This window comes from Columba livia, chromosome 3 (genome assembly GCF_036013475.1).
Source record: "Columba livia isolate bColLiv1 breed racing homer chromosome 3, bColLiv1.pat.W.v2, whole genome shotgun sequence".
Taxonomy (NCBI): Eukaryota; Metazoa; Chordata; class Aves; order Columbiformes; family Columbidae; genus Columba; species Columba livia.
In genome coordinates, this window is record NC_088604.1 from 8,124,789 (window position 1) to 8,149,456 (window position 24,668).

The following is a 24,668-nucleotide window of genomic DNA, read 5'->3' on the forward strand; positions in this document are numbered from 1 at the left end:
GACAAAGGAGTAGGAAAGCAGTGAGGTCATAAGCTTGTGGTGATTGCTGATCAGCTATTGCATCTGAGAGGAAAAGCAACAGAAATTCACCATTATTAGAAAGCAGGATTTGCAACATAACTCCAAAAGGTAATAAACTAATAGTGTCTGAGGGTTTTCCTTCATACTTCTAATAACATTCTTGTTACATATTAAATAATTGAACTGTAGGATTCATTAACACAGCAAAATATTTTTATTTTCAAAATAAAACAATTCTTTTCAATGTCATCTTCTGTCTGTAAGACTGATCAAAGCTATTTACAATTAAAATACTTTACAAAAATATATTTTTAACTTAAAAACAATATAAAAGAAATCACGGGGATTAAGTCTGCAAGAGTTAGATTCTAGTCCCAGAAGATTCTGGAGAAACATTCACAAGTAAACATATGGAGTCTGTGACACACTACGGTTTCTACAGTAAAGCATCCTTGTTATTCTATAACAATATTTATTGCAAATATACAAAGTTAGAAAACATTAGAAATCTAATAAGGGATTATGAAATAAGGTTCAGTAGATCTTACTGGGAAGCAAAAGGCAGACTCTCCTAGAGTGTCAGTTACTAGAAGGGAACTCAAGTTGTTCTTGTACTTATGATCGAGATGTCTGGTATTAACAGTCTGATAAAGCCAGACATGTGACAACTCCAGCTCCGTGCACATGGTTTCCGTATGTACCGGCTGCCAAACCATGCCCATCTGGCATCATCTTCACAATGTGTTTGCTCTTCCCCAGATGTTCTCTTGTGCAACTTCTTACCTCACTGAACCACAGTTACCATCAATAAACATTCATCCAACTCCTCATCTGCACAGTCACTTCCCTTCTTCCTGTCTCGGGGTCAAAACTCCTGCAACGTGACGAATTCTTTTTCACCAGGGATGGCTTAAAATAAACCTACCAAAAAAATCACTGTGGACCACAAGTCAGAAGAGTTCAATGACTCCTGAGTCAGTGATATTTGCAATGAATACTGAAAATTGCTGGTAAAGGTATCTACTTGATAGCAGTGATAAACTTCACAGGCACTTCCATTCTTTACAGGAACCCTTCCAAAAGGGTAAAGCAATAAAGCATTGTCATAAGTTTTGGAATGCCTGAAACATCACTTTGACAATTTTAACTTCTAAAGAGAATCCTTAACCTAGGAGTAGATGGAAGTAGAAGACATTTCAGTAGAAGACATTTGGGAAAACAAACAAGCAAAAAAACCTCCTCAAGTATTTAACAAGAAGACAGTGATTACTGCATCTTTGAGTAGGTAGGATCCACTAATTCAATTGCATATTAGAACTGCTTCAGTGTGAGTATCAGGCTTGTCTCAGTAATGTAAGTGATGCTTCAAAAATTTCTATTTCCCGATCATCAAATTAAGGTGTTCAAGTTTGTGCTTTTCAATGAAGTCTTCAACAACATGCAGAGCTTTGACTTTCACCAGAAGGAGAAGAACTTCTTTTGTTTCATTACTATAAAATAATGAAAAGAAAAATGTGATATAGCAACACATTTATGTACCCGACTTCAGAACACTTCATGTTTATTAATTTTAAAGAGTTGAGTATCTCTCCTTGGCTACATCTAGCACCCCAAACTATCACATAAAACCAGAACTGCAGAAGAACTCCTTGGCATTACGAACTCCATCTTTTGTTTTATCTATCTGTATGTGACTAGAACATCCTTGAAAGTGTCCAATATGTGAGGCTTAGGCAATTTAATAAGTATTTAACACAAAGTATATGAGGAAGTGCTTGAATCCCAAGGAAAATTACCTGCGGTTGTTCTTGTGTAGCGCACGCGCACACTGCAGCAAGTGCTGGCAGAAGTTCCGTAACTCGGGAAGAGTTGATCCACTTTTAAGATCTTGGAACCATCTTTCTGGGAGGGACGCTACCACCTGTTCACCCAAAAAATATTTGGAAAGTTTAAAAAATAAAAGTCATTCAATATAATCAAGTCATATCGCATCTGATGGGGACTTCTCTTTTGGGGATCTTCAGTCATTATTAGCAGCGTGTTTGTTCTTTGAAACCAAGATTGATTACCCCTACAAGTAGTTATTCTTAAGGACTTATGGACCAATATTTGCTCTCAAATGTTTTTATGCACTGAGATCATAAAAAATTAAAAACTTCCAAGCATTGTTTATTTATTTTTTTTTAGTATTTCATCTTCAGTTTAGACCCCTCTTCATGGAAAATAAATTTTGGCATATGCCCTCTTCCAATGTACATGTTATCTTTTACCTTTTTACACTTCTCTATATTATCCAGCCCTGGAGGTGTGTTTAAGAGGTTCAGAAGAAGGTAACGATTCAGCAGCTTGCTCAGTCCCAAATCACGGACTGTATCTTCTTGTACAATCCCGTCCCAAAGAAGAACATTGGAGAGCAGCTGCAGGAATGAAGAACAACATTTACCTGGTGGCTGCAAGTGCGCTAAAACACAACATTACAACTTTATAGAAGATAAAGACAAAAAGATAATTATGTCCAACCAATTTAAGTACTCAAGAGCCAGGATTCACAGTCTCCAAACTTACCATCAGTTACCCACTAATAAGCTGTGTATAGTAAGTAATCAAGTATGACAATTTTACATGTGCATATGAACTGTCCACTGATATGTGTATACATGACCTCCCAAGGTTGGGAAGAGCATTTTACCTTTCTAATAAGTTAACAATTTGCTAAGTACAGAAGACAACCATGTTTCATTCTTTTCACAGAGGAGCCAGCAGTCAAATCTGAAAGCCTGGAAGCAGGAAAGAGTATTTAAGACACTTCCCCTGCAACCAATACAGACCAAGAACAAGTGGCATCCATCTAAGCGAAACTGCAGAGAATCCAAGACAGAAATAAAAACATTTACTAGACCTGCTACGTATAAGACAGTTCATAGCAGCACAAAGATTTTATTTTTTTAATTTATCTCAGTATTATTACATACTGAGAGTTTTCCTCTGTTAACCCATCACTAGAAATCGTTGTAATTGTTGCCATTTTTTAGTCTGATATAAGAACATGACTATTTTTTCCCTTAACTCAGAAAAGGTTGATTTTAAGGTAACTGTTAACCTCAAGGTGTTTTACCCGCACAGCCATACAACCTGCTATGTTTGCAGTCACTTGTCAAAAAGCACTCCAATTCAAAAACCTTTTGCACATTTCCCTGGGTTATCTGATGGGACACTTCCCTCTAACTGCATGAATGACTAAAGAAAATATATATCAAAGAGAAAGGAGTGCTTCCACTGGCCAGCATTAATCAGGAAAGCACACAGCACAGTAAAAAAGCAGCATGTTTTGAGCAACACGATCCATCTACACTAGGCAAGTTTGGCAATACTGGGATACAAACATGGAACTTCCATCATCTGTATTTTTGACTTGGAAGAGTCCCTGGCTCACTTCTCACCCAGCCCAATTAGTATCTTTCTACACAATTCCTGGCCATGGTTTGAAGGCCATTCCTAATAAGCAATGTGAAGATGGTGACCTGTATTGAAAAATGGGGTTTGATAGCATGAATGGGGGGCTGGACAATGGAAGTGGGTCCCTGTGCCAAAGAGAAGTCTGAAGCACGGATGAGTTACACTACTTTAAGTAGGTGCCAAGAGTTAACTCTTTACTAGGAGATGACTGAATTCACACCTCCACTTCAGAAAAAGTGATGTGACAACAAGTCAAGAGACAGACTGAGCAAGGAGCAGCTGAGGGAACAGGGGCTGTTCAGCCTTAAAAAAAGGAGGCTGAGGGGAGACCTTATCACTAGGTGTCTACACCTAGGAGGTTGTAGCATCAAGGGGGTTGGTCTCTTCTCCCAAGTAACAAGTGATAGGACAAGAAGAAATGGCCTCAAGTTGCACCAGGGGAGGTTCAGATTGGACATTAAGAAACATTTCTTCATGGAAAGGGTTATCAGGCATTGGAACAGACTGCCCAGGGAAGTGATGGAGTCACCATCCCTGGAGGTGTTTAAAAGATGAGGAGATGAGGTTCTTGGGGACATGGTTTATAGGTGAACTTGGCAGGGTTAGGTTAATGGTTGGACCCGATCTAGAGGGTCTTTTCCAACCAAAATGATTCTATGAGGGTTTGCATAGCTAACACCATTTTATAAGGCAAATAGCCATTCTCTGTGACCAAGCTGGTCATATATTAGGCCCCTTTCCCCTCAGCATCAATCCATGATGTTCCTGCGCACCAAGTTGATGAACCAAACAGATTTCTTCTTCCCCTTCCTGTCGTCCTCAAGATTCCTGGGCACCAGGCTGGCTACTCCCCTCCTTACCAGCCTCGAAGGTCCCAGGCACCTGGCGGTGCTGACCCCTCACAGAAGAGGGAAACGTAACAGCACACGGAGAACTGTCTATAAAATCAAGTAGTTCCAAGTCTTAAGGGCAACCTGCACTAGAACTGCTGCTGGACAGTGAGACTCGTGAGCCCCACTGGTGACCATGGACACCTGCGCCATCCTCTGCTTCCTGTGAAGAGTGACTCATCTTCTTTTATGTGTTTCGAGTCAAGATTATGACTGTTTTATTATTGATACTGCAGGCCAAATACTAAGATTTGACCCAATCTGCAGAAGGTGCAGATGATTGGGAACCACAAATTAGCTGCGCTATAAATTCTGTGCTGTGCTTCTTACAAAATTGTGTTACATTGATTCTGATTATAAAAATCCTGTGCCACTCTGATCATAAGGCACTATGCTGATCATAGAATTCTGTTGACTTAGTGTCATCATCATTCTACCCAGCATCCCCCCAAAAAACCTCTCTGTCCCCACAGTGTCAGTGTCTGTTATTAATAGCAGAGCAGCAATGACTAATTAATATGAAGTAAGGCCAATGGGCCTGGCTGACTAAGGAAAAAAATGAACCAGCAGGAACAGATGGTCAGATCAAAGCCTCTTGCAGAAGATGTACCAGTTGGGTACACAGAAATAAAGTGTTCCTTATAGTTCATTCTTAAATCATCACATGCAGGCTGCACAGCAAACACATCCTTCACCGAGAAAAATTGTTATCAACCCTAATAAAAATGTATTAATCTCCCTGGAATCAGACTTGCCAGAAGACGTATTTCCTGACGGCAAAATATTTTTTCACTAAAATGGATCTGAAAGAAAACAACAATAATAACAACAACAAAACAGACAGGTATATCTTATCTACCTTAAAAGCTGACCAAAATCTTCTTTCTTGAAATTTTGAACAGGGTAATGATTTGTCTTCCACAGCGCTAGTCATGAAAAGAAGAAAAAAATAGGCAAAATAAGGACTTTTGTTTGTTTGCTTTCCAAAGATAAACAGACAATTAATCTCTCGGATACTGATGAATAACTCTGGCATTCTTTCAGCAGTGACAGCCACAGCCAGAATAACGGTCTAAGAAAAAAGCTGTCAATTTGAACCCATTATAACATAACTACTATGAAATAATTTCCAATAAAATTACCAATTGGAAACACTTTTGTTTCCAGACAACACATTTCATGGATCCAGGTCAAAACAGCATTACTTAGAACCAAACATCCTACAGCAGCTTTTGTAAAGCTTCTCTCCTAGATGTATCTTAACCCGATATCTCTCAGACTCCTACTCATTCCTGTCTTCAAAACAGCGTCCAGTAAAAAGCATCAACGACACAAACTCTTTTAGGAATGACAGGAGGGATCAGGGGACACACATACGTGACACCAAACCACCTAAACTAACACAGATATAAGTTGCTCTGCTAAGACCAGATTGTGGATCTCATATACTGGAAAAATTTTGGTTACAGAAGCAAAAAGCATTATGACAGTGGAGTTACTCTTATGAGAAAGAGTTCATAAATGCAAATAAGGCTTTAACACCTTTCCTTTATTAATAAAAGAGTAGAAGGCATGGTTGTTCCACTAACTGTGAATGGATATCTACAATATTTCCGCTACATGTGTGGGGAAGAAGGTGCAGAAATTTGTTTTAAAGTCCCAGAGTCACCTTACCTTTTAGGATACAGAGGAATAAACACATCTTCCTCTACAGATTTCTTCATTCTTAGAACAACCATGTTCACCAAATCCTATTAAAAAAAGGAATTACTAATGCATCATAGAACCATCGAATGGTTTGGGCTGGAAGGGGCCTTAAAAAGATCATCTAGTTCTACCCGCCCTGCCGTGGGCAGGGACACCTTCCACTAGACCAGGTCGCAAAAAGAAGCATGTCCTCACAAGAATGACTTCATCTTCCATTTATAACAACTTATTTGTTCATCTAGAAGTGCAATATGTTAATTAGAGCTAAGTACGGTTGCCACTTGTATATAATAAACACTGAGACCATGAATATATTAAAAAGAGCAAACAAAGCACAACTGTAATTGCCTACAGGTTAACCCAGAAGATTTTTCTTTTTTAAGATGAACTTACGTTCCTAAGTGAGGCTTTTTTTGCATGTTAATTTGCAAGGCAGTAAGAAAACTGTATAGATTAACAATAAAATAAGTTGTGCACACAGAATATCCATAAAAAGCTGTGAAATTCTACATTAAAAAAAAAAATCACCATAGCTAGGACAGTATGTGTTTTTAGGTAACATCCTTTCAGGTGCCACATTTTCTTTAAAGCCTCTTCTTTTGTTTTCAGTTTAACTAAAGTTCTGGTTTACTTTCTGTACAAACAGCATCTTGGCTAAAGCCAGTTGTACCACTCAACTAAACATCCACTGATTTCACCAGTTTTATACTTGATAAACCCCCAGATTTCCATCAGAATAGATCTCAAACCAAGCTGAAGAAGGGCATGCTAGAGTGACTATGTGTATAAAAGTAATTATTAAAAGATTGCTCAGATTATGAAGTAGTCTTTCCCCTAGACAGTTAATTAACCTTTGGGGATTTTCAAATTTGAAAATTCTAGATCTGCTTTATAAATAAAAGCTTAAGGAGTTGAACACTGGAGCATTATTAACGTTTAAACCTCCAATTTGAAAACAATTAAATGCAAATCTAAATTCTAATCTTTGTTATTCAAGTGAAGCAAGATTAGATCAGGTTTTTGATAGATACAAGCAGAATTTTTCTAGGAACAGCAACTAATTTCTGCCTCAAGAGTGTCCCAGCATCTTCAACAGTTAAATCTTCTTGATATCAAGTGATAAAACAAACAAGTAATCAGAACCAAACAAATTCAGGATGATGTTTTAAGTGCCCATAGGAGCACACATAAAGCTCACACAGTGGATCGAGTTCTCCTTTCCCCAGTACCACAGAAGCTTTTACCTCTTTTGCTCGACTGCAATCACTTTTGGAAAGAGCTTTTTTTTCAAAGATGTTATGGCAAAGCTGTACGAGGTTCTTTGTCTGTGAAGTGGATAAAGGATCCCACATATTCTCCACAAATGCTGGAAAAAAACCCAATAATTAATTTCATTCACAATATACAATGGTTACCCACTCCAGTTTCAAGGCATTACAATGTAATATAAATGAACATATAAAAAGCTAAACCTCTCACAATAATCTTCAGAAGAGGCTACTTTAGGCTCACTCTGTGGAACTACATAATCACTACATCTTGGAGCATCATTACATAACTAACATTATTTGATATCTAGCACTTTTATTTAAGGCTTGATTGCCAAGCTGCAGTGAACATTTTCAAGACAATCTCACTGTACCTGTAATTTTTGGAAGAATAGTTTTTCCAATCACTCTTGGCAAAACTTCTTGATCAGGATCATCTTTCCTTTTTGATTCAGATACATTTTTGGCATCACTGAATTCTTCTATAGCTCTGAACCAAGGCATGTCTTCCAACTCTCTACAATTCTGCTGAAATATCATTCCTGTTAGTTATTCACCTGGTCAGGACTGAGAGAAAAGTTCCATGCAAAAATGCATCCAGTGATACCACTTCAATTCTCAATTTCAGACCCCCCTTCATCACTGAACAGACCAAAACAGCCAGTCAGGAAAAGCCTGAATGTAAAGGATGGGATTGTCTAATTGTCTTCAAGGAACTCAAGAGAAGAATTTATTTTTACATGGGCTTTTGCAAAAGTGGCTGGAGGTAAGGGCAAAGGAGAAAGCTAAGAAGATTCCAACCACATGCTTCAATTTCTGAGACCAACAATATTCCTATTACTTTCTAATGCATTGTGCTATGCATAGGATGAACTACATCTCATTTTTCATATTAATACAGATTAAAATGATGGACTTTCTCCTTCTAGTTCACATACTTATCCTGGGTTCTGAAACAGCCCATGTAACAGAGTTCCCATGCAGAAGTCTTCCCTGCAAACAGCCTTTGCTCAGACATGCTTTGAGCTGCCAGAAACAGCCACACAAGTCACCAATTAACAAAGACAAATAAGGGTAAAAAGGTCTGCAAAGATGGTTCAGTCCACAACAGGCTTTACTGACTATAGCTACCGCTACAGTGCAATACCCAGAAGCACAGGGGTCACCCATATATTAATACACAAACACACACAATTTTTTAAGGAAATGAAACCAAATGATGCACCTACCTCAAGAGGATTCCAATTTATTAGCTGAACTCTGATCAATGGATTTAATAGCTTAGGTAGGCAGAAACTGATATAAGCATCACAGTAAGTGTCAGGAAACTTCTCTTTCCATTCCTGGAATTTCAACAGGATTTTTCTGATGTCACAAAAATCTGCATGTACATCTTCAAAGATTTTCCTACTATCCTCTAAAACGTTATCTATGGATAATATTCATTGGGAATAAAAAGAAACAATCACAGAACTTATTGAGGCATAAGCTGAGTTTATATACCTATAGGACATAAGAAATATCTGTATGATAATTGCATTTGTTATTTATCTTTGAGACACGTAACACGGAAGCAGGTTTTAAAATTGGCTCCCTGGAAAATCCAGTTTCAGAAAGAAATATTGTCAGAAGACCAGAAAAGGCAAGTTTCTCATGATCTATTCCATAGATTTATACAACCACTGTTTCAAAATTCACACCACAGTGGCAAGATTGCAGACATGAAACACCTGCTGCTGTTATCCAGAGGAAAGGTATTATGCCTTCCCTGCTCCTCTTCATCCACTCATTCAAGACGATTAAAACATCAACTTTTAATTCACCTTGTCATCAGAAAATGAACTGGTTCTACAAAATGCATTGTAGCATTTCATCAAGTGCTGTCGGATCAGCTTTGGCATAAACTAGGAGAGCTTACTTCCAGCTGAAATAGTGATGTGTAATGCCAGCCCACAGTAACTCATGCCAAAGGAAAGCTACAACCATACATCTAATCTTCCCAAGTCACTTGTAGGAACTGTCTGAATGCGTTTTTATTCTGCACTGTGTAACTAAGAATACATATCTCAAATGATGTATGTCTTCACCTTTCTAAAAAAAAAAATAATAATTAAAAAACATATCAGAAGGAGATTTTGTTGTAGGACATGACAGTAAGGCTGTCACCAACCTTTGCTCTTCTGGAACTCGGTTGCCTCTGTCGGAGTCAGCTCATCATCGCTCGACATGCCCTCGTGGTGATCGGCTTCTCCCGAACACTCTCTCGCTTGCCGTCTGCGAGTCCTGTATTTTGTAATGAACTAGATGAGTTATCCTCCCCTTGTATGCAGAAGGAAGTTTAATGAAAAATAATCCAACTTCAAAAAATGTACCAAAACCAAGCTTTGAGACCAACACCCTAAGAAAATGCAATCAGGGACCGGTAGTAACTGTGTAACCAGGACACAGAAGCCGTGGAAGATGGGGAGGCTTTGGGAACTGACATAAATGTCTCTGATCACCCCTATGAACCACGTAACAACCTTTAACTTCACCTCATTCCTTCTGACAAGGTGAATAACTCATCGCACCTGGAACACTAAACAGCCAGCATGGTACTGGATGCTGTCTCTGACAGTTTTACTGCACAGGAAACAACTGAGCTCTCAGTCTGAGTCTCAGTTCTGGATCACATCAAAATTGTGACAGCACCCAAGCGCCACTTGGGCTCAAAAAGCTATTGCCATGACACCAAGAACTGTAACAGGCTGCAAAACCAACAGCTTGCATTTCTGCCACAGGAAAATTATATATGATATGAAAATGATATGTAGATATAATTTCATATGGTTATTTACATCAACTAGCATAAAAATTAATTGCCTCAAGTGGAATTTTTTATTGTATCATTTTTCATCCACTAAAATGCTGAAGTTCTGGCCAAGAACAGTTATGGGTTGAGACACCAAGGGAACTGAAAACCTTTCAAAGCTCCCAATAACTTCAGAAAAACAAACAACAACAAAAAAAAGTACCAATCTCTGAATACTATAATATGCAAAATGTAGTATCTGGCCTACACTGACAGCACAGGAGAAGCCAGATATTGCTTTGCTTCACTCACCACCACCACCGCTCCCAGCAGCAGCAATACTGCTTAATGTTTTGCTACGTACACAATAATACAAATGTATATTTCTGTATAAGGCCATAATTTTATTTATTATTACAAGACAGAAAAAGTTTGTCATATCGTTTCGTGAATAGCCTCACTTAAGACTTGTTAATTTAAAATAACAAGATCTACCAGCATTCAAATTCAAATCAACACAAAGAGAATGTAATTAACAAATAGATGTTCTCCAAGTACTTTGAGTTTTGGAAAGCAAATACTTACTTTTTGAATAATCTCATTTAGGTTTACGTTCATTACCACATCAATGACAGAAAGCCAGTATACAGTATGTTCATTGGAGTTAAGTGTATATATACAATACCTACCTTCGATGTTCACACATTTCCCGAAGCTGTGTCTTCTCATCGCCTTCCAATCCACCATTAGTCGGTCTGTCATTCCCACCTATCACAAGACAGAAACAGCCAAAACCAAAATGGTATGATTCTCAAGTTCCTGCTTTCCCAATAAGGAAACACTGACTCTCCTTCTATGCTTCATTTTGAAAACAGCCGAAGGAAAAATCAAACCTCCTAATCAAAACTCTAATAGTCTCCAGATTAATGCACAGTACATATTACCTGTTAACTGCATGTAGTCAGACATGCGTGTTCCCTTGCAGCAGTTGATGGAAAATTGAGTTTGTTGAACCTCCAGTCAACGCTCACTGCTCCCCAAGCCTGCAAAAGGCAGTCTGTGCCTTCCACAGCAGGTTCTTAGCCATAGGAAAGGCAAGTGTAGGGATTTATCTGCATCTGTATGTCAAAAATGCATCCATGTAATAAATAACTTCTGAGGTTCAGTTCCAACATTGTAGTGGAAATTACACTACTCAAAAAAAAAAAATCACTGCATTTAGATTTCAAGACCAGTCAGCTCCTCGCTGTCTCCTGCTGAATAGTCACTGTGTGACCCCAGTTACTCCACTATAACTCTTGAATCCAACACAGAAATAGAAATGAGAAGCATTTTCTAGTTAGACCATTCATTTGTATCACTATAAGCTGCACAACATGCCAGAAAGAAAAGCATGCTACGACTGAAGTATTACCACAGAAGAAGAAACAGCCTTTCCACTATATTAAATACAACTAGGAACATAAAAAGTAATTAAAAGCACTGTTAAATACCCAAGTACGCTCTCAGTTTGTAATGAGCTGGAATTAAAATCATTTTAAAGGCAACTATTATGGCATTAACCTTTCCTTCTGAACAGCTGCTGTCAGCCCACTACACCACATTACAAAACTGTACAGGCTGCCAGCACTCTCTAATCAGCAGTTTATCCCATGTAGTGAGAAAACAGAACTGTATGATTAGTAGTTACCAGAAACTGGTACATCTGGCCTCCATCTGTACCCAGCAGCTCCAACCATATTGTTCCTACTTTTGCCTAAACAGTTTTAAAGAGTTTGGTTTGGGAGATTTGGTTTGTTTTCATAGGCAGCAGCTAAAGATTCACACTGCACACAAACAACACATTGGTGTGGAAAGAAAATACGAGAAAGTTGTCATTATTTTTTCCTACGGTAACTACAAAGTCACGGTATTGTTTCAGATAAAACCCTTACACAAAGAGGCTTGTTCCTTCGTGCCCTTCCCTCACATACGTATCACCTCCTAGTTTGAAATCTCAGTTCTGAGCACACACATAACCTTGAAGACACTCACATAAAAGTGATGTTGCCAAGTAAATGCTGCTTTTTCAGAAGTTCACAGAATCCTCCATCAGCAAGCTTTCTCCAATGAAATACCTACTAGAAAACTCACTCATTTTTCTTTTAAAATATTGATAGGAAAGTGCTGAGTTGAATAACTAAAAATTGACAAAGTACTTGGTCATGTTATATCAACTACTAAACCAGACAAAAACAGTACCATGGACCTTCCTGAGGTAAGGATTTCAATTAAGGTATAGTAGAGCAAACCTACTGACAATGAGAAGGGGAAAGGAAATCAAAGGTGGAAATGACAGAATCACAGAATGTCAGGGATTGGAAGGGACCTCGAAAGCTCATCCAGTGCAATCCCCCTGCCGGAGCAGGAACACCCAGACGAGGTTACACAGGAAAATGTCCAGGTGGGTTTGAATGTCTCCAGAGAAGGAGACTCCACAACCTCCCTGGGCAGCCTGTTCCAGTGTCTGTCACCCTCACTGAGAAGAAGTTTCTTCTCAAATTTAAGTGGAACCTTTTGTGTTCCATTTTGAACCCATCACCCCTTGTCCTATCATTGGTTGTCACTGAGAAGAGCCTGGCTCCATCCTCATGACACTCACCCTTTATATATTTATAAACATTAATGAGGTCACCCCTCAGTCCCATCTTCTCCAAACTAAAGAGCCCCAGCTCCCTCAGCCTTTCTTCATAAGGGAGATGCTCCACTGCCTTCATCATCTTTGTTGCCCTGTGCTGGACCCTCTCCAGCAGTTCCCTGTCCTTCTGGAACTGAGGGGCCCAGAACTGGACACAATATTCCAGGTGTGGTCTCACCAGGGCAGAGTAGAGGGGAAGGAGAACCTCTCTGACCTACTGACCACCCCCCTTCTAATACACCCCAGGTTGCCATTGGCCTTCCTGGCCACAAGGGCACAGTGCTGGCTCATAGTCATCCTGCTGTCCACCAGGACCCCCAGGTCCCTTTCCCCTACGCTGTTCTCTAATAGGTCATTCCCCAACATATACTGGAACCTGGGGTGGTTCCTACCCAGATGCAAGACTCTACACTTTCCTTTGTTACATTTAATTAAATTTTTCCCTGCCCAACTCTCCAGCCTGTCCAGGTCTCTGGATGGCAGCACAGCCTCTGGCGTGTCAGCCACTCCTCCCAGCTTGGTGTCATCGGCAAACCTGCTGATAGTGAACTCTATTCCCTCGTCCAAATCATTGATGAATATATAGAATAATACAGGCCCCAGTACTGACCCCTGAGGCACTGCACCAGATACAGGCCTCAACTGGACTCTGCCCCATTGACCACAACTCTGTCGTCTTCCCTTCAGCCAGTTAAATTAAAAACTTAAGCCAAAAGGAAACTATATTTCTGCTCCAAGAGTGAATGTTTCAATACCAAAATAACTTCTAACTTCATACTAACTTGTCAGATGCTGAATATAAGCAGATTCGTTTTTCAGCTCATCTTGTCTTCGTTCCAACACTCTCATGGCTCTTTGCTGAAGAAGTACATGCACAGCCAGTTCTACATCATTAATGTCTTTCAGCTGAAATATAGTAAACAGTAATCATGTTTTCAATTAATTAAAATCCCCAAAGAATTAACAAAAAACAGTTTCCATGTGTTTTCACTATAGCCACGAAATTAGAACCAAAGTATTACAGATTAAAAAGTATGTTGCTGGCCATCGGAGCTTTTTCCAGGCTTTTTCATAAGACTGAAAAACACAACCTAAATGCCAGGTGTTCATCACAGGACAACTTAAGACTTCATACAAAAGGTTCAATAGGACACTACTGGTGCACTTAGTTTGCTTTTGAGCCACTGGCCATTAAAGAAAATGCATTCATTAACTAACACTTGTTCTCTTTGAAGTCACATAAAGAATTTCACAATTGTGATGCAATTAAGTGACAAAAATTCGATTTGATAGCACTATCTATAGAGGATACAAGCAGTTTACATTCACTGAGGCCCAACTTTAGGCAGCTCCTCCCCTTCTCCCAACTTTAGTCTCTTTAAATACACAAGGTTTGCAGTTCAGGAAACAGATGCAGCCAGTAACGCAGACAAATTCTCACAGAACTCTGCTTACTCAATCCCAACTTCAACCTAACATGACTTCATGTAACCCTGAATAAAGACATCGAGAAATTCCCAAAGTGAATTTAAGTGCCACCCCTCATTCAACTTCAGTGCACTCTGGTTACTAAACCTGCAGAAAACGCTCTCCAATAACATTTTGTATTAATCCAACAGAATTTAGGTGAGTCCACAGCTCAAGTCAGGCCTGATCATCACTTCAGGTGAGGGTTGATTTGTTTTCCCTATATTTTGTTTCCTGTTAGATTAAAATTTCTGATAGAAATTATTTTTGAGTGCTGTCCCCCATCATTTCCAAACAAAACCCCTGTATCTTTTATTGACAGAACACACCTTTACCATCTAGAAGAAAAAAAGGAAGGGGAAAATATACACACTTTTTCATTCAAACAGTTTATCAAGTTTTCTACATATGTCTTCATGGCCCTGTAGAATTTGTAATTCAGAGCTGCATCCGAAGACTCCTCTAACTCCTGGACAGTCATCTTTGAACTTTCAATGTCCTCCATATACTTTTCATATTCCCTCTGGTGGGCACGGTGCACATCCTGTAATGATGTTATCCTAAAAAACAATATGCAGACAACTAAAACTATTGTCAACTTAACAGCTGATGCATTCCAAACCATTTTTCCCATTATAATCACATACAAAATCTTTGCCTGTGCTAATAGTATTCGCATTTGACCTAAGCAGCGTTGAAAGATCTACCCATGCAAGTGTCTGCTGAAGGATGGGCTGTGGACAAGCATCATGCTTTGGAGACTCAAATGTCACTAACATCACGCTAGTTTTGAAAGTGCCACTGAGATTTTACTTAGATCCCTCAAGACACCATGCTTCCCAAAAACATAAAAAGCCACATTTTGTGATAACACATTAAACAAATTCTACCCAATGCAATCTGGGGAAAAACTACAGCTCATGTCAGCACGATACCTAAAATCAGCAATTAGTAATAAAATAAATCTATACGAATAAGGGTCATAGATTTTAGGCATTTACTAAGTTAATACAAATAAGGTTCACAGATGTCAGGTGTTAGGCATTAAGTCACAAGAATGGTATTTGTCAAGATAAGCAGAAGGTTAGGAGACAATGCCCTTGCTCTCAGAAGATAAGGTGGCCACACCAATGCAAGCAGGTTACAAGACGAATAACAAAGGAATGCAATGCATATACAAAGGATTTCTTGGAAATGTAATGAATATGTATGATCTGTGCAGATCTAGCCTGCATCTGGGAACTGTTTGGAGCCCCCCCTAGGCAGAATGATCCCCATAGGAGCCGATGTGCAATAAAGGATGCTTGCTTTTAAAACCATAATTTTGTTTTAGAAGTTTCTTCAGTTAGCCAATTTAAAGCATCAAGCACATCCATACTAGTTTAATACAAGTTGCATGGATAGCAGGACCTGCGAGCGTGCACCCCACACTCACTACTAAATACAAACCAACTGAGGACTCTTGCTGCCACTGGGAGACAAAACCCAGGAACTCACGTCTACAGCAGTCACTAATTATTAGATAAGTAGCATGGGAACATTTACATACATTACAACTTTGCTTCCTCCTTTTTTCTGCCCCCCCTTCCCTCCTTACATATCCCAAGTGTTTGCTGAGCTTGAGCAAGCCTGTAACAGAACACAACTTAGTTTGCTTCCCTGAAGCAGGAAACATTTTTCAATGAATATAACTGAGCTAAGCCATTGCTCTCTACTGTACTAGGGGTTAAAATAAAAGCTATTTCAACATTTAGCATGTTAAATACATTTATAAAGCTGACATCAAACTGGTTCCCCCTTCTTCATGTTTCCCAACTAGATTTCCCACTCTTGTTAGTCTACTTTTCGTATTTGATTCTGTATATAAATTCCTACTTCATTTAACTCATTCCTTTCAGTGAATATGGCCAAGAAAGCATACAATTCCACAAAAACACTGAGTTCGATTTAGTTGCAACTCTTTAAATAAGCAGGTCAATGATGACCTGCACAAAGCACATAGGGAGAGAACTCAGAACAAGTCCATAGCGCATATTTATGTTTCAGCTGTATAACGTTACTTGTCTAAACTTATCTGAACAGCTGCTTCATGGGGCATGACTGAAGAAAAGTAAAATCAAGGCAGCTTCTAGTTTGCCTGAACAGGCTGTAGAGAATTTACTGCTGCTTTAGAAAATACTGAGTTATTTTTGCAGCTGGTAGAAGAACCATCATAAGAGGGCTGGGATTGCCAGATCCTTCTGCCCTAGTTGAAGTTTTACTTGCTGGGCAAATATAATATTGAACCAATGCTCCTGGCAAAAACTACAAGCTGCTGCTGTTTAAATTAACTTACTCGCTAAAGTTCTAGATGATAAAACACTCTTAAACTGCAAACGCTCCCATAAAACAAAGCATCGCAAGGTAAAGTTGAAAATTAGTAGCACTCTATGGGACAACGTAACAGCCATAGGACACATGAAATAACAGTCAAAAGAGTCCTCCAATACTCTGGAAAAATAATAAGGTTTCAAGGCTGTCATCTCTCATTCTGTGATAAAAACGCCTACAACTCAGAAGTCAAGTTCATAAGAGCAGCATTTACCGTTCAGTCAGTCGCTTCTTCACAATTTCCAAGTTCACAGGCGGTAGAGAAACAGAGGGATCAAACTTGGGTTTAGCTGGTCGAGATTTATGCAGGGAAACATCATCATAAGTTTCCTACAAGAATGTTAAGTGTTAATTTTTAATACGTCATTTACACAAGTGTTCCCTTTGCAGCTCTACAGATCCACAGGATGTATTGACCGAACGCACAAGGCGTGTAATATAAAGATACATATTTAAATCTTCAAATTAAGTACGGGAGAAGTTGTACAGAAAAGTACAACCAAAAACAAGGGAAACAAGGTACAAAAAAACTGCACAAATACGTTGCCTTAAAAAAATATAGTGCATAAACATCTAAGTAGCACAAAGCAATCCATAATTTAGGGTACGCTTAAGTTGCTGTCTTGGTCTGAAAAATATTAATAGCTTTCAATAATGCATAATGCTTCTATACTGACAGCTGCGATTGCTACTATTAAGATTCTTAACATAAAATGTAGAAATAAACTACAGCCAAGCAGTGATGATAACATCTGATTTTACTCATATCATGTCTTTTAAAAACTATCTGAATATATTTACAATCAATTATTTGCCTCCTATTAGCCATTTAATATTCTATTTCCTCACAGTCCACTTTCTCATTTCCTTCCCCCAATAAATATGAATATTGCCCTCTGACAAAGCCAGAGGTCAAAAAGCAGATTTTTCATTATGACAACTCAACTGGAATTATAACTAAAAAAGCATTCCACTGAATTTTAGCTTCTAAGTTAAGACATTTTGCATTCCAAACCAGTAGAAGCTTGTATATTAAAACCTAGCCAAAGCACAGGCAGATGAACCAATCAAGTGCGCGACTAGCAAAGTCTGCTATTAAAATTTCTCGCAGTTTCCTGAACAGCAGAAATTATGAGTATGGAGGACCCAGGAACACCAATCATGGTGGATTTGATATTCAGCAGCAGAAAAATGCAACTTCCTCCCAGACCTCAAACTACTCCCCTTTAACAGGCAGAAGGTTTCTACAGCCATCTATTCTGAAGCAAAGAACTGGTTATTTAGATTTTCCTAGCATGATTCAAGCTAGAAACAAAAACTTCCAGCTCATGTGAAGATACAAAGTTTATTTTTACTAATTATTTACCAGAAAAAGGAGAGAATTCTACTGAACTGTGAAAAGCACTCTCAGATTATTTTATTATGCTAAATTTCTATTGGGTGATAATCGTTTTTGCTTTGTGACTTTTTGACATTTGTATTATTTGAATACTCTTGCTTTCAAGATCCCTTGCAGAGGAGCATAAACATCAGGGTTCAGAATTTAATCCTCTGCTTTTCAGTGTCTTCCATCACATACAGGCAGACAACAATATCCTGCTTCTGAACAGCTAGACAGAGATTACAGATTCTTATTATCATCCTCCCCTATTTCTTATTGCATTTTCTCTAAAGAATTAGGGTGTAACTTCCTAAAAACCTCTCTAACAAGAAGGCAGGTAGGAGATATGACTGCACTCCGAAACAAGCTCTCTTGCCAATAAGCAGAAAAGCATCTTCCAATGGTTAGGAAAGCATGTGTCACCTGAGATAGTTTAACAGCTTTCTTTATTTGCTGTTCTTCCCACTTCATTTGTGCTTCATCTTCACTTGATTCATCACCCACTGGAAGTGAAAACAATCATTATTAGATGTAATTACATCCTCCATCTGTTTTTCTCCTTCTTCTAAAGCAACAGTGGTTCTCCCCACCATTACTGGGATGTGATGCATACAAAAACCAGAAGATTAAAAAACCATGGATGGAGGACTTCCAAATAGAAAGGCAAAGAAGGTTTGGAAACTGCTAGTGGGATTTGTAGAATTCACATGAATATCAATTCCCCCAACATACTGTTTGTCAGAGAACTACTACTGCACTACAAGAAACAAACACCTCATTTTTATGTCTCAAAGCAAAGCTGTGTATAATACATATAAATAAGAGTATAAGTACAGTTAGACTGGAACACAGTGACATTACAGACAGCAAATCCTTGAGTGCTCTAAAACGTATGCTCTACTATAGATACAAAAATATCTCCTTAGCATTAGGTAGAATTGCAGAATCAGCTCACAATTACAGATTTCTTTTAACCCCTTTTCAAGTAATCAAGAAAACCAGTCTACAACTCTGGTAAACCAGTGCTTCATAAACAAAACTGTAAGCAGCTGTAAGAGGAACAAAAGCAATGGAAAAGCCACGTATGTTTTGTGCACACTAGGTTTGTTTACTTCTGAAAGGCTGGGTTGTTGGCTTTTTTCCCCACTTCCAAGAACAGCCATAACATCAATGCAGGGACAGCACTGGGAAGACTGGACCAGAAGCAGGAGGCGGGACTTTAAAAACTTACATCAAACAGTTTGTCTTACACCACAGCGACTTGACTCACACTAAACAAGGTGGATGGATGATGGCAGAGCGGTGGATGTGGTCTACCTTGACTTCAGTAAAGCCTTTGACACAGTCTCCCACAGCATCCTCACAGCTAAGTTGAGGAGGTGTGGTCTAGACAATAGAGTAGTGAGGTGGGTTGCAAACTGGCTTAAGGAGAGAAGCCAGAGAGTGGTAGTCAATGGTGCGGAGTCTAGTTGGAGGCCAGTATCTAGTGGAGTGCCTCAGGGGTCAGTACTGGGGCCAATGTTATTCAATATATTCATTAACGATTTAGACGAGGGAATAGAGTGTACTATCAGCAAGTTTGCTAATGACACTAAGCTGGGAGGAGTGGCTGACACACCAGAGGCTGTGCTGCCATCCAGAGACCTGGACAGGCTGGAGAGTTGGGCGGGGAATAACCTGATGAAATTTAACAAGGGAAAGTGTAGAGTCCTGCATCTGGGCAGGAACAACCCCAGGTTCCAGTATAGGTTGGGAAATTACATATTAGAGAGCAGTGTAGGGGAAAGGGACCTGGGGGTCCTGGTGGACAACAGGATGACCATGAGCCAGCACTGTGCCCTTGTGGCCAGGAAGGCCAATGGCATCCTGGGGTGTATTAGAAGGGGGGTGGCTAGTAGATCGAGAGAGGTTCTCCTTCCCCTCTACTCCGCCCTGGTGAGACCACATCTGGAATATTGTGTCCAGTTCTGGGCCCCTCAGTTCCAGAAGGACAGGGAACTGCTGGAGAGGGTCCAGCGTAGGGCAACGAAGATGATGAAGGGAGTGGAGCATCTCCCTTATGAAGAAAGGCTGAGGGAGCTGGGGCTCTTTAGTTTGGAGGAGACTAAGGGGGGACCTCATTAATGTTTATAAATATATAAAGGGTGAGTGCCATGAGGATGGAGCCAGGCTCTTCTCGGTGACAAACAATGATAGGACAAGGGGTAATGGGATCAAGCTGGAACACAAGAGGTTCCGCTTAAATTTGAGAAAAAACTTCTTCTCAGTGAGGGTGACAGACACTGGAACAGGCTGCCCAGGGGGGTTGTGGAGTCTCCTTCTCTGGAGACATTCAAACCCACCTGGACATGTTCCTGTGCGACCTCACCTGGGCGTTCCTGCTCCAGCAGGGGGATTGGACTAGATGATCTTTTGAGGTCCCTTCCAATCCCAAACATACTGTGATACTGTGATAAACGCTGTGCCTCCTACAAGGCAATTTTTTTACAGCCAACAAGGCCGAAAATAATTTTAAATGTTTCTCAAAGCATCCTCCACCACCACATTAGTGAGACCTAAACCAGATTAATGCCCCGTGTAAACACCAAGCATCAGCTGTACAGCCTTTTGCCAAGGAGTGAAACGACCTGCTGCACTCACTCTTCACTGGGCAAGTCCTACAATTGCCCAGACACCAGTAAAACAAAGCCACAACCACTGGGAGAAACAGCACAAACTCACCCATGTGTTCAGTCATCCGTTGCCTAAGCGTTCTCATTTTAGGAACAAAATCCAGATTCTTCATATCGGACTCATCTTCACTCTCTAAATCACTGTTTTCTCTTCTCTGAGAGACCTGATGACTGTTTGAAACATCCAGAGGAAGATAATCGGCCCGGGTCCTGGCTAAGTGACGTTTCCTGCGAGCAGCATCAATAGAAGCTGCACTGGGGATACTACCTGTATTGGAGAAAAGAAAATCCAAGCAGAAGACTAAAAGCAACACTCGGCATCACTCCTAATGTCAATAATCACCACTGTTCAGGATCACTGTAGAATTCTGAATATAGGATACAGGATATTTTTCTATTAAGCTTACCATGTTGAATATAAGGAGGTGGAAAAGCATCCTTAGAAGCGGTTTTTGGTCTAAAAACAAAGTTCAAACTGTTTTCTTCTAAATAAATTGCGACTAGCCTGTTGTCCTTTTTTCCATTTCCCCAAAAGAGGTGGGTAACTAAACTTACTGAATTTACAAAGGAATCCAAAGTTTACAAATCAGGCAGCACAAATGATTTTAAATTGCAATCTCATGACGACAACTATGCATCATTAAACAGGACTGGTTTTGCGAACCTTTCCTTCAAAACCAATTGTCATAATTTCTGATCCATTTCCAAAATTAACACAGAAACACAAACAACACCTGCAACCAAAAATAGTGGTGAACCATCGCTATTCTTTCAGATGAAGGGTTGTCCAGACTCAACACAAACAAGATGCCTCCACCTTAAGTTATTTAAGCCAAGTGTGATTCATCTCATTTATCTTGTCATATACTTAAAACAATGTTGCAAAATAACTTCCTTTAAAAAAAAAAATCCAGGAAACTAACCTGGTGATAAATCCTTCCTCCTCTGTGGAGAGCTGGATTCATTTTCAGAGTCTGAGCTGTTGACATCCTCACTTAGTGAAGAATAATTTTCATTCTCCTTCTCCTCCTCTTCTTCACAAGTGCCTTTGGTCTTCCCAGTTCCAGGTTCCGACTGACAGATTTCTATATCGGGATGGAAGCAAGATCCATTATTTCAGTTTCAGCTGCTGGAATCTGATGCACCACAACTGGTTACCAGTAACTATTTACACCCCACTGAAGCACAGGCTGGTCGCTGATCCACCTCCACCTCTCCTCATGAAAACACGTCACATTTTCCAACACTCCAAGATAGTCATTTACGAGCTGGTCCTTGTCTTGAATCAAAGCACCTGTGATAGTCCTAAACTAATACATCCTTCTGAGACACGGAGCACATTTACAAGCACAAAAGCAATGTTATCAGCTCCCAGATGACAACCAATTAACATCTGAACAGCTCACAGTATGTTTGGATTCATCTCCCTTGACTTCATAAACTGTATTGAGGAAGTGGGTTTGTTTTGTCTTTCAGCATTAACAATGAGTGACTCCTTATTTAAACTGTAAAGGTCCTGTCTCTGATTATATTTGAATTCTTCAAAAACACAGATTTCATCTACCAACACATCTTCAGTAAATCATCAGATTACTGAACAACAGAATGTGTCACCTCTATAAAAGTATGAAGTATACTTTTATAAGAAGTTACCAACAAAATTTACTGTCTCATCTGAATCATAATGTCAAAGGGAATTACCTCTCAATTTAATTTATTTTTATCTAACACAGCGATTAGGGTAGATCTGTGGATCAACAGAGATATCAAAAGGGGAATAAAGGGGAAGAGAACTTTTAGACACATTTGTAAGACACATAAACCTCAAATATCCCAATAGAAAACTTACTATAGTTCAATGAGACTAGGAATACTACCAGAACAATCAAGGCTATTGACTGTATTCAATTAAAATATTTCAAATGCAGTAACAGCACAAAGTTTAAGATTTGCCTTAAGTTTTATGAAACAAAATCCTACTAAGCTCATGTTTCCTATCAATGCAAAAACTCAGCTCAAACTGCAACATGACAGCAATAAGCAGTGATGCTGAGATATAAGTTTATCAGAACTTTATTAACTCTGAGCTACTACAGGGATTGTGCATAACCAGCTCTTCTCAAGAACAGCCCCCAAGTTCTGATAATGTTTCATCGAGATCACATGAAAAACCATTTCAGCATAGATAGATTAAAAATATAAATCTGTAAAGCAACAGTATAAATTTAATCTTGGATTCAATTAACAAGTGGAAATATCTAACAGCAGTATTTGCACATTACTCTTCATTTACAGAGTTTGTAATACATTTTCATCATTATTACATAAAATATTTAACTGAAAAAAATAACTTACTTTTGCTTTCTTCGGTTTCTGTCTGTGCAGGCAACACACTGTCCTTCTTTTGAATTCTGAAGGTTACCTCATTGAAGGATGGCTTCTTAATTTTAAAAAGTTCTTCACCTACACAGATAAAACAAAACTATTCTGAGCTGAGTAACACCAGCAAAGACAACAGTACATGCACATACATATATATGTGTATATTACATATAAAGTGCATGTAATCTCTACATGTGCACAGCACATTTTTTGAAGTTCTGGCTGCATCAAGTCTAAGTAGCTTTACAGCTTTATCACTCAAGATTCACCACCTCTTAACTTAAAACTCTGCAGCTCAGCCTCCCCAATACAGCAGCACCACACTGTTGAGATGTATAATTTCTCTGCAGCCTGTGTCCATCACAAAGTGAATCCTGTGTGCTGCCCTGACCTATCTTCTCTCATTGTGCCCCTGTACTGGGTGCTGGTGAGGCCACATCTCAAATCCTGGGGTCAGTTTTGGGCCACTCTCTACAGGGGAGATAGATACTGAGGTGCTGGAGCAAGTTCAGAGAAAGACAACAAAGCTCTTGAAGGGTCTGGAGCACAAGTGTGATGAGGAGCAGCTGAGGGACCTGGGGCTGTTCAGCCTGGAGAACGGGAGGCTGAGGGGAGACCTTATCACTGTCTGCAACTGCCTGAAAGGAGGTTGTAGCATGGAGGGGGTTGGTCTCTTCTCCCAAGTAGCAAGTGACAGGAGGAAAGGAAATGGCCTCAAGTTGCACCATGGGAAGTTCAGATCAGATATTAGGAAAAATTTCTTCCTGGAAAGGGTTGTGAGGCATTGGAACAGGCTGCCCAGGGCAGTGGTGGAGTCACCATCCCTGGAGGGGTTTAAAAGACATGCAGACGAGGATCTCAGGGATGTGGTTCAGTGCCAGAGTTGGGTTATGGTTGGACTCGATGATCCTGAGGGTCTCTTCCACCAAAATGATTCTATGATTCTGTGACCAACTGCCAAAGCAACATCCCGGAAGAGGCAAATGTACATTTATATTTCAGTTATTTAAGCTCGCTCTTCGTTAACTATCCTAATCGTGCAGTCACACCCCGCTTATTTTCAATGGCTTTCTCCAGTTCTAAAAAACGATCAAGAGCTTCCCACCCAAAAGCACACGGACGTACATAACCTCCAAAGTACTTTCACGCGTGTTTTCTTACCATCCCGCTCCTCTTCCCCACCGAAGCTCAGCAGCGCCTTTCCCCCCCGCGGCGGCCCGGCCCCGGCCCCGGCGCCTGGGAGGCGCGGCCCTCGGCCTCTTCCACTCTCCTGCCGGCTCCCGGGGCTGCCCGTCGGCTCCTCCGGGGGCAGCGGCCCCTCTGCCGTGCCGGCCCTGCCCTCGTCGGGAGACGCAACGGCGCTGCCGGGATCCCCCTCGCCCTCGGAATCGGAGGGAGGGCGGCGGGCTGGCGGCGGGGCGGCAGTGACCGGCGGCTCCTCCTCGCTGCTGCCGCTGGAGGCCGCTCGCCGCCGGCCGCGGAAGTTACGCGGGGGACGGCGGAACATGCCGCCCGGGGAACCGGCCACGGACCCGCCGCACGAATCCCCTGCCCTGCGCGCCTGCGCGGCGACCCCTAAACTCCGC

At 40.3% G+C, this 24,668-nt stretch overlaps 1 protein-coding gene across 2 annotated transcripts; it reads right to left on the minus strand.

Annotated features, from left to right (window-relative positions):
* Positions 1-212: 212 nt before the first annotated feature.
* Positions 213-24,654, minus strand: GCFC2 (GC-rich sequence DNA-binding factor 2). 2 transcript variants are annotated; one of them, XM_065055760.1, is made up of 18 exons: positions 24,244-24,654; positions 23,056-23,163; positions 21,624-21,785; positions 20,750-20,968; positions 18,452-18,531; positions 16,862-16,977; positions 14,651-14,837; positions 13,593-13,716; positions 10,823-10,901; positions 9,513-9,625; positions 8,572-8,771; positions 7,717-7,867; positions 7,319-7,440; positions 6,042-6,118; positions 5,227-5,293; positions 2,292-2,438; positions 1,818-1,942; positions 213-1,511 (listed from the first exon to the last, which is right to left on the minus strand). In XM_065055760.1, the coding sequence occupies exons 1-18, from the start codon at positions 24,587-24,589 to the stop codon at positions 1,397-1,399; spliced, it is 2,538 nt and encodes an 845-aa protein (XP_064911832.1). In that variant the 5' UTR covers positions 24,590-24,654; the 3' UTR covers positions 213-1,396. The 2 variants fall into 2 exon arrangements, with proteins under 2 accessions (XP_064911832.1, XP_064911831.1); XM_065055759.1 differs by having other exon boundaries at positions 7,717-7,870.
* Positions 24,655-24,668: the final 14 nt, after the last annotated feature.

Bases quoted from the DNA above. Each gene is read 5' to 3' on its own strand.
- GCFC2 (XM_065055759.1), bottom strand. From the start codon at position 24,589: ATGTTCCGCCGTCCCCCGCGTAACTTCCGCGGCCGGCGGCGAGCGGCC. The intron at 10,902-13,592 runs GTTAGTATGAAG...GTCTTGTGATAG, and splicing joins TTATATTCAGCATCTGACAA to GTGGGAATGACAGACCGACT. The intron at 1,943-2,291 runs GTAAAAGATAAC...TTGGGTGAACAG, and splicing joins ATATAGAGAAGTGTAAAAAG to GTGGTAGCGTCCCTCCCAGA.